Source organism: Penicillium cataractarum (assembly GCF_028827025.1).
Source record: "Penicillium cataractarum strain IBT 29864 chromosome Unknown utg000007l, whole genome shotgun sequence".
Classification (NCBI taxonomy): Eukaryota; Fungi; Ascomycota; class Eurotiomycetes; order Eurotiales; family Aspergillaceae; genus Penicillium; species Penicillium cataractarum.
The window spans coordinates 960,568-976,872 of NW_026622743.1; the positions used below are offsets into that span (position 1 = coordinate 960,568).

The 16,305-nt window shown below is 49.5% G+C and overlaps 6 protein-coding genes across 6 annotated transcripts; 3 read left to right on the forward strand and 3 right to left on the reverse strand.

The window, feature by feature from the left end:
- Positions 1-192: 192 nt before the first annotated feature.
- N7496_007994 (Zn(II)2Cys6 transcription factor) lies at positions 193-2,370 on the reverse strand (the record flags this gene model as incomplete). The annotated part of the gene is made up of 1 exon (XM_056700913.1): positions 193-2,370. One exon carries the CDS (start codon positions 2,368-2,370, stop codon positions 193-195), a length of 2,178 nt encoding a protein of 725 aa, XP_056552976.1.
- Positions 2,371-3,137: 767 nt separating this feature from the next.
- On the forward strand, positions 3,138-4,860 carry N7496_007995 (uncharacterized protein; the record flags this gene model as incomplete). The annotated part of the gene is made up of 3 exons (XM_056700914.1): positions 3,138-3,349; positions 3,403-3,465; positions 3,552-4,860. 3 exons carry the CDS (start codon positions 3,138-3,140, stop codon positions 4,858-4,860), a joined length of 1,584 nt encoding a protein of 527 aa, XP_056552977.1.
- Positions 4,861-5,510: 650 nt separating this feature from the next.
- Positions 5,511-8,071, forward strand: N7496_007996 (uncharacterized protein; the record flags this gene model as incomplete). Its single annotated transcript, XM_056700915.1, has 3 exons — positions 5,511-6,386; positions 6,446-7,017; positions 7,075-8,071. 3 exons carry the CDS (start codon positions 5,511-5,513, stop codon positions 8,069-8,071), a joined length of 2,445 nt encoding a protein of 814 aa, XP_056552978.1.
- A 214-nt stretch (positions 8,072-8,285) lies between these two features.
- On the reverse strand, positions 8,286-9,864 carry N7496_007997 (glycoside hydrolase family 88 protein; the record flags this gene model as incomplete). Its single annotated transcript, XM_056700916.1, has 3 exons — positions 8,286-9,575; positions 9,633-9,782; positions 9,838-9,864. The coding sequence occupies 3 exons, from the start codon at positions 9,862-9,864 to the stop codon at positions 8,286-8,288; spliced, it is 1,467 nt and encodes a 488-aa protein (XP_056552979.1).
- Positions 9,865-11,023: 1,159 nt separating this feature from the next.
- Positions 11,024-12,250, forward strand: N7496_007998 (putative GPI anchored protein; the record flags this gene model as incomplete). The annotated part of the gene is made up of 2 exons (XM_056700917.1): positions 11,024-11,898; positions 11,947-12,250. The coding sequence occupies 2 exons, from the start codon at positions 11,024-11,026 to the stop codon at positions 12,248-12,250; spliced, it is 1,179 nt and encodes a 392-aa protein (XP_056552980.1).
- Positions 12,251-12,466: 216 nt separating this feature from the next.
- On the reverse strand, positions 12,467-15,793 carry N7496_007999 (Polygalacturonase; the record flags this gene model as incomplete). The annotated part of the gene is made up of 5 exons (XM_056700918.1): positions 12,467-12,929; positions 12,981-13,240; positions 13,282-13,385; positions 13,453-13,583; positions 14,358-15,793. The coding sequence occupies 5 exons, from the start codon at positions 15,791-15,793 to the stop codon at positions 12,467-12,469; spliced, it is 2,394 nt and encodes a 797-aa protein (XP_056552981.1).
- Between the last annotated feature and the right edge of the window lie 512 nt (positions 15,794-16,305).

Sequence of the window (16,305 nt, forward strand, 5' to 3'; positions counted from 1 at the left end):
AGAGAAGGGAATTCAAGCATAACTACATGTTGTGTATCGGTGGGCTCTACGCTAGGACATCTAGAAACCCAGTGTAGATACATACCCTACTGGAAGCTTATAGCTAATCGATATCTTCAGATTGGGTCGTTTCATTACAGCAAGTGATGAGATAATTAGGTCTTAAAACTAGGAAATCCATGGGTATATGTTTCATAGATCACTACTTGCCGCTGGAATTTCGGAAAGAGCCAGAACGATGAAGTTTCGCCAGTTCGAGAGCTGAGGCATTTCAGTCTCCCAAAGAGAGAGCAGTTCAACGGTTAACGTGACGCTTTTCCGCCAGCCTGAGGGCATGGCTAGCCCCGTAAGAGAAGCAGCTAGTAGTACGAGTGCACTTCGCATGCAAGACAGGATCAATAGGAAGGTGCCATGATGCCGATGCCCGAAGCCGGGATAATTGATGTGCACCCGCCGTATTTGTATCTCAAGGCATTTTGCCGCCAGCTCCATCACAGCCGCAGAAGAGTCAAGTTCAAAGGTAGGCGAGGAAGGTAAAAATTGAGCAATCTCAGGAGATTGGGTATCGAAGGTTGCAGAGGATTTTTCCGAAGAGATTGATCCAGGATGAGAATTCGACGACGAAATGCGGTGTGATAGTGATGGTTGAGATGAGAAAATTGAGGGAAATGTAGAGAAGTAGTTCAGTCGAGCGCCTAGAAAAGGCCAACAGATGACTTCACGATAGTCAATGTAGTGTCCACGAAGAACAAAACGACATATATCGTCATTTTCAGCAGGCTCGTCTAGTGATAGCTCTGGTGGTAAGCTAGCAGCCCAGCGACGGCCCTGCTGCTCGTATTCAGGCACAAGGGTGGCCAGGTGAGCCAGGAAAGTGGCTTCATCCTTTTTGGTACGGTGCAGAGATAGTATTTCATCGCACACATTGCTAAGTAGTCGACGCAAAGAGATCTCGGCTAGGTAGAACAGCCAAGATGAGCGCTCCCTTCGTTGATCGACCGCGTCATTCGAGGCGATCTCAGGTGGAGTTGGAAAAAGTGGTGGATATAAGCGAGATGTGTCTCCAGAAGCTGGAAAATCTGGTAAGCATAAGCATTTTCGCAACTCACGCTCCGATTTCCATGCAGTCCAGTATACAGCTTGCTCTTGTGAGTCGGACTCAAAGCTTTGCTTATCAATTTCATGTTCCTGAATAGATGGCATCTCTTCATTGTTGTACATTTTTCGCAAGAAACCAAATTGCTGGCAAGCTGCCAGGGCCTGTACAAAAAATTGCCAAGCCTGGAATGGTCGGAAAATGCACATCATGTAGAGACCAGAAAGTATCAAGCATTGGGGAGCAATCAAGTGATCAGGTTGATTGTTTATGAGCAAACTCCCCATGCGACGCTGCGCCTCGTAAAATAGGACCTCTGCCTCAGCATAAATCGCTGCAGTTGAGCGCCCACGACCCTCCCGAATTTCGGTATCTGGGCCAAATGGTGTTGCGAGATGGCCCAAAGCACATACAAGGAACACTAGGCATGATTGGGCCGACTCATCAACACCATGCGTATCCTTGGACAGTACAAGCCGACGTGTTGGGGCTTCTTTCAAGATTGGATTCTTGCAGTGTACGAACGTAAAAAAGCTATCCAATAGCTCATTCACGCCCCTGCGTTCCTTGACATTGGCATCTAACAACTGTCCTCGAGCTCTGATCTCGGGAGGATTACTTTGTTGTAATCGCCTCTCAGTCCAGTGGCTCCCAGTCGAGTCCTTGTCAATGAAGCCGGTCTTGAAACGATACTTCTGAAAGACATCAAGGCATAGTAGCCGATCGGGTGATTCGGGTAGAGCTCTGAGAAGGGGTATATTTCCCGTGGATGCCGAAGAAGATGGATTCGGACCGGAGTGGGCAACGACAGGTACATTACTCGACAGACCTTTTATCTGAGGGTCCTCAAGTCTAGATTCGCCAGGGGCGGATGCCGGCACGCGACTTGGGCCGTGCCTTTGATGAGTCAACAAAGACGATGACTCCGACGAGGTTGCCGGCTGGATGCCTTGTTGTCGCATCAATCTCTCAAGCACATCTAGCCGCTCGAGGATCTTCAGGCTCGCAGGGTCGAAGCTAGACAAGTCCTCGGGTGTCTGGTTGCAAGCTGCACCAACACTTAGGCAATATGAGCAGCTTGGCTTTCGGTTGTCACATTTGGTCTTGCGAGCACGACACACTTGGCATGCTGCATTTGCCCGCTTACGTGGATAGAACGCAGTGCCTCGGGCAGCTGGTCGTTTTCGACCATTCGCTGGTCCTTGACGCTGCAGGTTCTCCGGCTCCGTCTCGCCTATGGTAGCCGGGGACGGGACTGATGAAGTGGGTTTCATGAGGGGTTGTATGAAGATCCAGATCTTTATGGAGCCTGATTTCCAGCCCGTGTGCGGCTAATTGCGTGGACAGGTGTAGCAGGAATCTTGATGTTGAAGTGGTGTTGTCGGGGAGTGTCGGCGTTAAATCTGCGGGGGAGAGGCGTTTGGTCGTTGGCTGATCAGGTGAGCTGGGCCAACTTTCACTAACCATTTCCCCACTCCAAGCCTCCCAAACTATGACAGTCATGTCTCTGCGATACTATTTGCCGACGAGTAAAAGATTCGGCTCTAATGCACCCCGGGCTTGACTAGCCCCTTAGTCGTGGATCGGCCGGCAAACTTTTATGCCGCACACTCCAGACACCGAGAGGTCGGACAAGGACGGGGCCATACAAGGTCCTTTCGACTTCGCCCTGATTGCAAAAATGAGATACTTGGGGAGCTCAATTTAGCCTAATTCCCCAGAAAATCCGGCTAGGCCGAACGATACGGCATCGGCGTCCAATCGTACCGACTGGCGCCATCGAAACTAGCTGGGGTCGAAACCTGGGGTTCGAGATGAAGCCATCGACGTTAATTCGTGTGAACGGGGCATATTTGCTGCAATAACAGGTGTATATAATCCCATCAATATCCCAGACATCCTTCTGTATGCCGGCAAAAGTCGATTCACTTTCTTGCATTGGTTTGGGATATATCTTTGACTAGGTTGGATGCCTCAACAGACAGCTTTCAGCGTCTGATCCTTTTAGTCCCTTCTCGCTGATCTCTAAGCTCTAGTCACAATGACCAAACACACTGAATATCTTCCTGAGGTCAACGACAACAAACTGGAAGAGGCCACCGCGACTGCCGTCGAGAATGTGGCTTCGGAAACCAATTCGGCAGTTCCACGACCTGGAGGGACAGAGCATGAGTTGACCCTGCGCAAGGTTCTTCGTAACCACCCAGCACTAGTATGGTGGTCCTTCTACTGGGCTATGGCCGGTGTGGCATGGTGAGTCTAGCTTCCTAATCTTGCCACTATTGATCTGTCTAACCTCAAAGTAGGGGCTTTGATGCACAGATAAACGGAAGCGTCTTATCGATTCCATCGTTTCGTCTCGCTTTCGGGTATGAGAGCCCTGTGTTTCTGTCTCTTCGCTCAACACATAGCTATGAATCAATTTATGGCAACCAAACCGACTAACCGTGAACAGGTACGAGCACAACGGAGAAGTGATATTACCAGCTCGATGGCAAACCGCCTTCAACACGGTCAGTAGCGTTGGGCAATTCTTCAGTTGCTTCTTATGCTCAATGCTGAGTGATCGCATCGGGCGCAAGGGAGGACTCCTGGTGGGCCTGGTCTTGTTGACAGGAGGCATTCTGGGTGAAATGTTCACGGCTGCACCGGGGGCTTTCGTAGCCGTCAAACTCATTCTCGGATTTGGTCTAGGCTTCCTGCTGACCCTGGGCCCTCTCGCAACATCGGAGATCACGCCCGTGGTGTTACGCGGTGTGGCCACAGCTGGCGTAAATCTAGGTATCGCTATAGGCCAGCTGATATCTAACGGTGTCATCAAGGGCTTCGGGTCTCGCTCCGACAACTGGGCATTCCGAGGTCCTTTTGCTGTGCAGCTCTTTTTCGTGGTGTTTTTGCTCGCTGGTCTCCCTTTCGCTCCGGAGACTCCGTGGTACTTGGCTCGCAAAGGCCGGCAACAAGATGCAGCGCGATCCCTGCAACGTCTGTACGGGCCCGATTTTGACGTGCAAGGTCTGCTGGACAATATCCAGCAAACCATCGAGGAGGAGCGGGAGACCTCACCCGAACATGAGGCATCATGGGCGCAATGTTTCCGTGGCACTGATCTTAAACGCACCATGATCAGTATAGGTGTCTTTGTATGCCAGCACTTTGCGGGAATCATCTTTGTTCTCGGCTATTCGACCTACTTCTTTGAACTGGCCGGACTGCCAACTTCCCAGAGTTTCAGCCTAGGTGTCGGTGTGACCGCCTGCGGTGTGCTGGGAAACGTACTCAGTTGGTTTATCGTCAATTCATTGGGCCGACGTAAGATCTTCCTATCCGGCATGGCCTCCTTGTTCTTGATTCTCATCCTAATTGGCGTCATGGACGTGGTGCCAACTTCTGGGGCGCATTGGGTCCAAGCGGCGGTTACCGTCATCTACAGCTTTGTTTACTTTGGGACTATTGGGGCCATGGCGTTTACTATCCTCGGTGAGACCAGCAGTGCTGCTCTTCGTGCTCGAACAACTGGTCTTGCTACTGCCACTCAAGCTGTCATGGGTATCATCATGAATTTCGCCTGTCCATACATGGTTAATCCCGACGAAGGCAACCTCAAGGGCAAAGTCGGTTTCGTTTTCGGGGGACTTTGCGCCCTTGCCACTGTCTGGAGCTTCTTTTATGTTCCCGAGCTTAAGGGGCGGTCTTTGGACGAGATCGATCGACTATTTGCTCTTCGCATTAAGCCTCGCAAGATGGGTGCCTATAAGCTCCATTAGCTGTGAAGTACCAAGTGATATCTCACAATAAAGCACTTCTGCTGTGTGTATTCGTACTAGATTAGTACTCGTGTCTCTTCATCTCATTGGAGAATTTGGTTAGAGCATACTTGTATGTGTTCCAATGTTACGGTGTTTGGAGATGTGACTGGGATTTACCATATCCAATAGCCTGGTAGAATGAACTTGCTCTCTCCCCTCCATTTTTCATTTATGATTGGGTCGCTCGTGAGCATCGCTTTGCATACCATACATATACTACGTATCCTGTAGCGCCCGCCGGCTCATCCTTATGCGGAGAACAGATTTCTCCACAAGAAGCGGGGGCGATCGGAGACCTTCCGGTGATTCCTCCGCCCCCCGGATTTCTCCTTCGCACAGCTTCATCATTCGTGCAACATTCCATCACTCTAAACTAAGGTTTAACGGGTCCAGGCACGCTCGTGCATGACGCGTAGCACGCAAATTCCCCGTGGGGGAGTTCTGGAGCCGAAATCGCATGATCGTTGAGTGCGGGGAGAGCTAATCGCCAAATTGTACCGAGCTGCATCACCCTCCACCTTACCACAGCATCATCTCAGGTCCTGACAAAACTGGACGTGGGCTTAACTTGGCCGCCAGATATTTCACATAGGAGTCAGTCACTCGAGATGCGGCCCAAATCTCAGCGTGCAAGCGGCAGCGACCCTAATGGCAACGAGGCAAACGGGATAGAGCCATCAGACACAGCCAAGGCCGAGGACGATGTGCCAGCCTGCCAGTCCTGTCGCAAGAAAAAGGCGCGATGCGATCGTGCTCAACCATGCTCTCAATGCGTCCGATTCAAAGTCACCTGTGTTTACGATGACAGGCGAATGAAGCCCGGCCTTCGTGCTGGCGCTGTGGACCAGCTTTATCGACGCATCGAAACCCTCGAAAACATGTTTCTTGGACAGGAGATGCTCTGGCAACAAGTATGGCAGTCGCTTCATCCAGGCTCATCTCTCCCAGAGCCGATCAAAAACCCGACCGGAGAGACAGACTTGGAACAGCGACGTGAACAATTGAAAGCCCACCTCCTTGAATCTGTACCTCAGCAGGAGCGTGCAAACGGACAAAAAGCATACAGTAATAACGTGGAAGATGCGGAAGCAACTTCCCGTCCAGCAAAGCGCCGAAGACTCAATGAGAATACCTCCTTGACTCCTTCAATCGACATTGACGATGATTTGACAGCGATCTTGCCCCCCGAAGTTATGACTGAATTGGTCGACTTTTACTACGTTAATATCCATCCCTGGATTCCCGTCCTACATGTGGCCAAGTTTCGGGAGCGGATGCGATCGCCGGAACATCGCCCTAGAGTAACTTGTATTCTCCATGCAATTATCGCTGTTTGTGCCCGTTTTTCTCAAAGCGAATTTCTACAAAATGAGGAGTTCAAAGCACGAATTGCCGAGAAGAGTCGCCAAAAAGTCATTTTGGACAGTACAGAGTCTTTCTCTGTTGAGAACCTGCAAGCCCTCGTTATTATTGCATTCGAAACTGTAAGTATACATCTCCAACCTTTTGCTTTCGCATACTAAATCGTATTTCATTGTTCCAGATCGGTCGCGGTCGCGGGCCTTCCTCATGGTCGATTGTCGGAAGCATGGTGGGGACGGTTGAACAACTGCAGCTGGGCGTTGAAGAGGACACTCTTTACCGAGGGACAAACCCAGGAGAGACTCTGATTCGAAGAATGGTCTTCTTGACCCCTTCAAATTCATGGAGCGAGGCGGAGGAACGCAGGAGGGTGTTCTGGACCGTTTTCCTGATGGACAGATTTTGCAGTGTCTCTACCGGCTGGAAGATTAGTCTTACGAGTGCCGACGTGAAACGCCGTTTACCGTGTGAAGGTGCTCTGTGGGAGAGAGAACAGGCAGTTGAAGCACCCTACTTTGGTATCTCAGATTCAAGGGACAATGCCTCTAGTAGCTCTATCCTCAACGGAAATCGAGCATCGGCGAACTCTGAAGACCAAGATGCCATCGGTGGCTTTGCGTACAATATTGAAGCCACGGAATCACTTGCCTTGGTGACAAACTTTTTTCTACACCATGCTTTCATTGTCAGTGATGCCGAGAAGGCGCAAATTTGGCTTATGAAGTTCAAAGAATTGGACTTGCGATTGATCCAGTGAGTACTTGGAGAAGACCTTTCTTGGGCGGTTTCATACTGATGTCTTTCCTCTAGATGGAAATTGTATTTACCCTCGAAATGGAGGGAAGCTTCAGTCCTCAACAGCGATGGAGTCATGGATCCGAATCTCACACTAGCTCATATCACTCACAACACTGCTGTTATTCTTTTACATCAAGGAATAGCGTATCCTCCAGCTCATTGGCAATCGTGTCCAATCAAGCTCCCATCCTCCTCATCGGCAGAAACCTGTCTGGAAGCCGCCTCTGAGATTGCGACTATTGGTCATCAATTCTTGACCTTCTCGCCTATATTTACCAACCCTCAATTTTCGTTTTGTCTTTTCATCGCTGGAAGGATGCTTTTGGCTCACGCGAGATACAACGGCGTCTCGCTACCACCTGCATTTGACACGCTTATCGCAAGTCTACTAGAAATTTCGCAACGTTGGTCTGGAAGAAGTGAAACATCCAATCCAGAACACGAAAATCTAGCCTCCAGTTTTGCCAAGCGGCTTATCGAGGCCCAGAATAACTCGAGTGCCGCCCCTCGGCCGAGTCTGGATATCCGCCAAACAGCATACTCAGACGAGTCGAAAGAGCAACCCGCTCAGCAGTCCACATATGGAGCCTCGCCTTCGCAAGGCGCATTATTCCTCCCCAAGACCGCAAATGCAGTATCTCCTGCAAGATATATGAGCAGGGAAGCATTCCAGGAATCGTTCAATCTTGATCCGTTTAGCCTAGCATTCCCACCACTGCCACCTGCCTTTCAACAAGACTTCCCTGTTCATTCAAGATCTGATCCCATGTCGGTCTATGTCCAGGGCACTGGGAATCAAGTATCATCACCTATGATGATGGTTCCATCTCATCAGAATTTCAACATGTGGCAAGGCCCTGGTACACATTTTGGACATGGCATTGTCAGCCCTCAAGAAGACCTATCTCAGGTTTTCAGCCTGACTCCTAGTCCAGGTCAAAGGATCAGTCGCTATGGAGGGGCGCAGATTGATGTTCCAGTGGCGAATGCTAAAAGTCCAAATATTTGAAACCGAACTCATAGACACACTAGGCACGTCCTCGATGCGTCTGCGGCTTTTGATTTTTCAATGTCGAACGTCGTCCAGTAGCAAAAGTGGGAGCAGGACACTTTCATTTCAGCGGATGAACCAAGGGTAAAACAAAATTATGCGGCTCTATGTCATGTCTAATGTATCATGTTGTATCAATGTTTCCAAGCCCTCACTAGAACTCGCTACCTGTTTAGTCAATGCACAGAGACCCTCTATTCACCAAACCCAAATCAAGAAGCATGTTGCCGAACAGGACAAAGTAGTAGTCTGCATAGACGAGTCCATGGTTAGACCACCGTCGGGGCGCGTATTCGTAGTTGTTAATGGTGGCGCCATCCAGAATCGTATCGCACGGTCTGGAGGTAGACTGGTTGGTGACAGTCAAGTTCTCAAACCCATCGCCACCGCGCTCATCCAAGCAGCCTTCCGGATACACCAGGACCTTCGTTGTAGATTGAGTGGTCTCAAACCGGAGCGTTGGGGGATTCAAGAATTTCGAGACCGTAGCATCAACAAGATTAATCGCCTCCCGCAGGTAACGGTCTCCATCTGGTGTACCTTTCAGCGCCTTGTGCAGCAGCAAAAGACCACAGGCTGCGACCATGGCTGCGGAAGTGTCCCGTGGGCTTGTTTCGGTGACGGGGGCAGTGAAATCCCAATAAGGCACACCGTCCTGCGGTAGATGCGCAAGGAAATAATCAGCCAGTGCCCTCGCCGTGTCAAGGAAGGACACCTCGCCCGTCCATCCGAAGGTCTGCATGAATCCCAGAATTCCCCAAGCCTGGCCACGCGCCCAGCAACTGTCATCGCTATATCCTTGGTTCGTGAATTTGGCTTTGACATTGCCTGTCTGTGCATCAAAGTTCACTACATGAAATGTGGTATTGTCTTCGCGGATGTGATGCTTCTGCGTTGTCTTTGCATGGGCCAGCGCGATATCATGTAGAGATTTGTTTGAAGTCTCTTTGGCAGCCCAAAACAGTAGATCCAGGTTTAACATATTGTCAATGATCACGAGAAAGTCCTTGGAAGGATCGGTGAAACAATACCGATTCGTGACACAGACATCCCAGCTTTGTAGGCATTGGGTAGTAGCGTTGAAACGGCTGGCAAGAGAATGTGCCGCCATGACGAGGCTATTGTATGCGGCTGTGTCGCGCTGGAGCTCCCAGGCCTTCATTGCCCAGGGGGCAATCATGAAACCTAGGTCGTGGGTGTCTCGCTTGAGTGCGTTTTGGTGGAGGCTGGCTGTCCACCATTTGCACAGATGCTCGAGTTGAAGTGGATGTGGCATTGGTGTGTTAACGGTTGAGTTGGCTGGTTTGGATGAATTTGTGTCCTGAGGATACTTTATCAACCGCTCGAGAAGGAGATAGAGAGATCCCGGGAAAAAACCGGAAGTCCAGAAGTCGAGGCTTCGGTAGACATATGTAGCACTATCTTTAGCGGTATACTCGGGAAACAGAATTGGTGGATTACTCTAAGTTTCAAAGATCATTAGCTTGGGTCGGTCTCCATGGGATATTGGAGACCTTACGCTTCCCAGCGCCTTTGCCGCGACGTGCCACAGTCTAGCCACAACAGATTCCGAGTAAAGAGCCTCCATTACCGTTTTTGTCGGAGCTGGAGTCTTGTAGGTCCCGTTCACATTCGAGCCTTCGGTTTTCACTCTCTTCTGGTTGGGTTCCTGGGTGTTCAGTTAGCCGGGTACTATATGAAAGCGAGCTCGAACTCTAACACACCACGGTTGGTTGATCGTCTAAAGACATGGCGAAGTTTGATCCTGCAAGAACGGAGTTGTGTGGCGAGAAAAGTAAAATGCCTTTTATCAGGTGGTTCTTTCTGATTATTCTGACAATGTTATATTGAATTATTCTTCCTGCTTGTGGTTCTCGATCGCGCTGTGTCCGTCGGAAGAGGTCCGGCGTATCCTCCGGCTCAGGGTGTATACTCAAGAGTGGAGACAGTGTCAAATTATCCACTCAAATGGAAATATGTAGAATAATATCGACTATCACGAACTTTGATAGACAGCGCTTTGCGTCTCGTGACGTCCTAGCTGAAATGGAACCCGGAGGCTTTGGGTTGAGGGGCCTCCTGGTAGTTCAACGAATTGGGTATGTGACAGGTTTCCAATTGCTAGACGCCGAGAGTGGTTTGCTCTACAACAGTCTCTCATCTCATATCTCCATTTATTCCTTAGAAAATCAATCTCATCTATGCATAGCCTGGGAGCATAATAGTTTTTCTGCAAATATCCATGGAAATATCCTAATGACCACAAGAGATCCGAATCTCTATGTAACAAGAATGAAGCAAGCGCCCATGTCTTCGAGCGAAGACAATTCTATTTGGTAGATTCCTTTGAAATTTGATCTCATCCTTGCTGAGTTGATGTTAGATTTCGGAACTGAAGGTGGTTGTAATCGCTGGTCGGGAATGTGCCGGAGAACATCCGTAGGATTTGAATCCCCATAGCCATTCATTATTGTTCAAGATGTTTCTGAACGAGCTTTGACATCTAGTGATCGGCAAACCAGACTATTGGCAAACATTCGAATTTTACTGCATCTTCCCCAGAGTTTGACCCGGGCTTGAGTCTTTGGAAATGTTTCGTGGGAAATTCGGGGCTAAGCCAACAATATGGGGCACTTCCCGTCAAATCCACCATCCTTCGTGTCAATGTGAAACGCCCAATTTTCTCCACAGTATCTCGTCTTGCCGATCAACAGCTTGAAGAAATTTCAATCGCCCTTTTTGCGCGCTTGGTTTCCACAATGCATCATCCAGCTATATTCGACCATTCAGGGGGTGTTTTGGTTCGGGGACAACGTTGTCTATATATTGACCGCGAATGCACTCGACGGAAGACATCATCCAAGCTGTGCTTGAGTCTTAACACATCTGGTCATCACCCCTTATGAAAGAATGCCTTCCCTGGTCTCCACTCTTTTCCTCGCTGCTACTGCAGCCGCAGCCTTTGTGCATCCGGGCGCACTTCATACCACCAAGGACTTCCAACGCATTACAAAGCATGTCACTGATGGCAGCGAGCCTTGGAATACCACTTGGACTTTACTAACTTCGAGCTCGTATGCTCAGTCATCGTACAAGCCCAATCCCCAGGCGGTTGTGTATCGAGGGTACAATGGAGTGAACTCCGAGAACTACCAATATCTGTACCGCGACGCAGCAGCTGCGTACCAACTCGCCGTACGCTGGAAGATCACAAATGACAAGAGTTATGCCGACGCTTCTGTCAATATTCTGGACAGCTGGGCAGCGACAATCACAGAAATCAGCGGCACCAGTGATAAATTTCTGGCCTCCGGCTTATACGGGTACCAGTTTGCCAACGCGGCGGAGCTCTTACGCAATTATTCTGGCTGGTCTAAAACCAATCAGACTGCCACTGCCAACATGTTGAACGACGTATTTGCGACGATGAACAACCTCTTTTTGGAGGATCACAATGGCCAGAACTATTATCACTATTATGCTAATTGGGATTTGTGCAATATCGCCTCGCTCATCGCCATCGGTATTTTCACTGACAACAAAACCATGTTCGACAATGCTGTCACCTACTTCAAAACTGGGCCTTCTAACGGAGCTCTTCCTATCTTTTCTATTGCCAATTATACAGAGCCGGGCTCTGGGAAGATTCTCATGCAGGGTCAAGAGGCCGGTCGCGACCAGGGCCATTCGACCTTAGACTTTACGCTCCTAGGCGTGGTCGCACAACAAGCATATAACCAGGGCGTTGATTTGTTCGCTACTTACAAGAACGAGATCCTGAATGGGTTCGTTACCCTAAAACCTAATTCTTGACCTTTTTACTGACTTCTTAGTGCTGAATACGTTGGAAAGTACAACGTCGGTTACGATGTGCCCTACACTTTGTACGAAAGCTACCAGGGCAACCAAACTGTTATCTCTAATAGTTCTCGTGGGACTATTCGCCCCGGGTTTGAGTTGCTGTCCGCCCATTACGGCCAGCTCAAGGGACTCAATTCCTCTTGGACTGACGCCTACCGTGACTGGGTCAATACCAACTCTACCAGCGGCGTTGAGGGTGGTGGGGGAAACTACGGCCCCAATTCGGGTGGATTTGATGGACTTGGCTTTGGTACTCTACTCTACCGTCTTTCCTGAGTTGAATGTTATCTCAAGTATTTTGCTTTGTCTAACGGTCCTTTTCACTTTCATGGCTATTTGATTTTCCAAGTATCTCTGTTTACTTTCTGTGTACCCGCTCAATGCAACACTGAGCTGAAGACTTCTTATTGAACGGAATGCTACTACTTTGATTGAAATCTATAATCATCGAAATAATTTCCTGCTAAGTCAACACGATCTAGACACAATATTCTAGGTGTTGATCGGGAAGATCTCGGGGTATCGTCCACCTGCTGGGGTGAACTTTGCCAAGATATCGTCAATCTCCGCCATTTCCTCATTCGAAATGTCAATTAGCTTGCTGTTCTCCTCCACTCGTTCTGCAGTGGTGGCACCAGGGATGGGAATAATAGTGGGCATCCCGGGACGTCTCGATAGCGCTCTGGTCCAGTTGATCGCGAGTTGAGCCGGAGTACAGCCTTTCTTCTTTGCTATCTCCTCAACCTTTTCCACCAGTTGCACATTTTTCTCGAAGTTCTCCTGCTGGAAGCGCGGGAATTTAAAGGAGAGTAATAACGAGTCTTGAGGAAGGTCGTCCCATTTCTTGAATTGACCGGTCAACATGCCTCTACCAATGGGCGAGTAGGCGATGATTGGAATCCCATACTGGGCGCACGCCGCTGCGACGCCATTCTCTAGGATATCGGTAGAGAACCTATTTCTGTTAATACCTATTATAGTATTTTTGACGGCTTAGATGACCTACAGGGAGAGCTCAGCCTCTACCGCGACAACCTTGGTGTGTTTAACGGCCTCATGGATAGTCTCAGCCCGCACCTCGGAGAGCGCAATGCCTCCGATTTTGCCGGTCTGGATATATTCCTTCTCGATCAGACTAAACGTCACATCTAGAGGGATCGCTGGATCCCGACGGCCGAATTCAAATATGTCGATTTTCTTGCGGCCTTTCAGCTGCGCAATACAATCGTCGAGACTCCGGCGCGTATTCTCCGGTGAGGCGTCGGCCTGGTGGGTTTGGGGGTTTGCTCCCCCTTGATATTCAGGACGATCTTATCAGCATCTTCGGGGTGCTTTTCCAGATACTGCTCGATGAGAACAAGGCTGTTATAGTTAGGTGGGCCATAGGATTCACCGCCGTTCCAACAAGTACCTATAGCAGCGTTAGCTGAGAGAGCATGACAGGATATAACTCGCCACTCGCAAAGCTCGTCACATACATCCGTTCTTGATTGCAGCGCGCATGGCCTCAAAGGCCTGCTCCTGCGATGGTGGCGTTTCTCGCCAGGTCAATCCCATCAGGCCGAAGCCAATGGGGCTGAATTCCTTTGCAACAATTTCAGGCATATCTCTATCGGTGCAAGTGTGTGATGGTCAGCCCGTAAAACTTAGAAGTACCGCACCCTTCGACGACGCGCATGCCGGCTTTTTGAACACTGCCCGTGGACGTCCCCGAGGGACTTCGTAACTGGAAGGCGAAATAGCACTGGCATCTCATCGGCCCTATGCTTAAGTCCGTTGGCTAATTCCGCTCAGTAACGGTGACGGGAATGGCGCCAACAGGTGTAGGTAAAAAAGGTGGCGTTGCCGACTGAATTTGAGACACTGCATCTGCTACCCTTGGCAGCCTTGTCCGGAGAATATGCTTTCGCCATTGTAGATCGTCAAAGGGATCGGCAAGGCTCCGGTGTTGCGGGAGATCTATCCCCCCTACTTTACGCAGTGGGGATACATGAGGACTTTAAGCTGACCGTCGGATGGATCAAAAAGGACATTGAGGGATTGTGCGAGGCCAGATTACAACCAACTAGCCCTGTTCATCTACGGTACATGGGATTTGGTGTGTGATACGGTTGACAGGGGCAGGACCTCTTTAAGTATTGCAAAAGCGGACATGGGTATGACCCAGCAATCAATAGAACAACCTTTCCTACTTTAAAATTAACGGCTAAAATCGGATAACATGAAAATAAAAACATGACGACATCCCTGAGTGAAGGGTGGACAGATCACTGAGCAACCATGAGTGCCCAGGGAGTAATCAGGGCTTAGAACGGCGTAAAGTCCCGCCGTCTTCGACGCCAAATTTACCGTTGCCTAGCCTTGTGGTGTACTTTTGACGAACTTTACGTTTTCGACGTGCTCATTGGCGAACAGAGGGACAAAGTCTGACACCATGAACCATCGAGGCTTGTCCATTGCTTCATGGATGTCCTTTTCGCCGATTCTCAAATTCTCAAACGTAACATTCTCAATTCTCCGAGTCTGGTCGTAGCCCAATAGCATCGATGGATTGACAATCTGGGAGTAACGCATATCCAAAGATACATTTTTGAAAGTGACGTTTCGAATGGCTCGCCCCGGAGCGGTAGTCCACATCGAGTTCTGCATTACCCGAATATTCACGAGCTGGCCGCGAGTGATCCGCTCAACTCGAACATTTTCAATGTGGATATTCTGAAACAAATTCTCATCCGCTGCATTGATGGCTATGCATCCTTGATACCACATCTGATTCTCTTCATGGTCCAGGATATCAATATTCTTGATCGTCACATTACTTGTAGTCTCCGGTTTTTGAGGATTCCCGTGCGTTCCCATATTGATGGCATGGGCTACATCGGGAAGTAAGACACAATTCTGAATAAGAATGTTCTTCGAGTCCCCGTACCAGTCCCAGCGGTGTGAATAAAGAGCAATCGTGTCATCCGAGTTTCGCAAGAAACAGTTCTCGATAGTGATGTTAGATGAGCAGAAAAAGTCGATTCCATCACCGTTCCCCGCAGAGGAGAATGATCGATATCTGTTGACCATTACATCTTTGCATTCACCGGCAGAAAGACTGAATCCCATCGCACCAAGAGAGGTGATACCCTCCACGCGAATATTTGAAGCTCCACTCATGTAGATCGCCCCGCCAAGTTCTCGCTGAACGTAGCCGCCCTTGGGGCCCAGAATAAAGCCGTGGCCCCGGACGGCACTATCGGACACGTTGACGAAATTCAAGCGAAGCGTGATGAAGGCACCGCCTGTCAAATAGACAGTTTTCCCCGATGGTACCATTAGGTTGACGCCGTCGGTGACCATGGCTACCGCAGAGCCTTGATTGATACCTGGTCCAAAATACCAGACACTGTCGTTGTCCTCGGTTGGTGCTGAGGAATCAATTTCGTTCGTGAGCAAGTGAAGGGCTTTCCACTTGTCACCATTCAATTCGAGCATCAAATCTCGGGGTTTCTCCAAAGTAAAGCAGATGGCATTGCCATCTAATAGGGTCTCAATCCCAAGCGAACGAGGTCGAATAGTTGCGGCTTCAATGGGTCTTGCGGTATATGTGACACGGATCTTGACTGGACTATTGAAATCAAACGATGTAATGGCGACAGAATGCCTATCAAACTCATTTGCGCTGGTGTTGATACTAGCCACATCTGTGGCATATGCGGGCACCTTAGACCATTGCTGGCAATCGTTCGAATTGGCTGGCTGGACCTCGACGAGAAAGTCCTGGTTAAGGGCCACGCCATTGGGACAGTCGTAGATTCGAATAGACGGCAGCATCTTCGTCTTGTGTCGGATGATTCAAGTCACCCCACCGATCTTTCACGGAAAGTCTTACACGCTAGACATTATTGGAAGGGTTCCCTGGCAGATGTAAGAGCGACCCAAACGCAGTTGTTGGGTCAAATGCTCACACCGGAGCACGGGCTAGTTGCCGGAGAGCCCCCGGCAGGTTTCTGTGAAGATGCATGCTCTGTGAATTAGGTTTTATCAATATTTTTTCAGAGTAGTCACCGCTGTTAGACTAGAATTAAGCCAAGAACAGCTTTCAATCCTCTTACTTCAGTCTTGTCACAGTCGACACAGTCGACATACCAGATCCCGGAAGAATCGCCGGCGTCTCCTCCGGTGCCACTACGTGCCACCTCCGGCGGGGGAAATCCAAATCCTGGGGTTTTGCGGACAAAGTTTCGGCTTGCCCACACGCCACACCATGCGATATCTGGAGATAAAGGAGAACGGCGCTACAAATACCTCGATGGAGGTCAATACTTGACTTAATTCAGCTCATT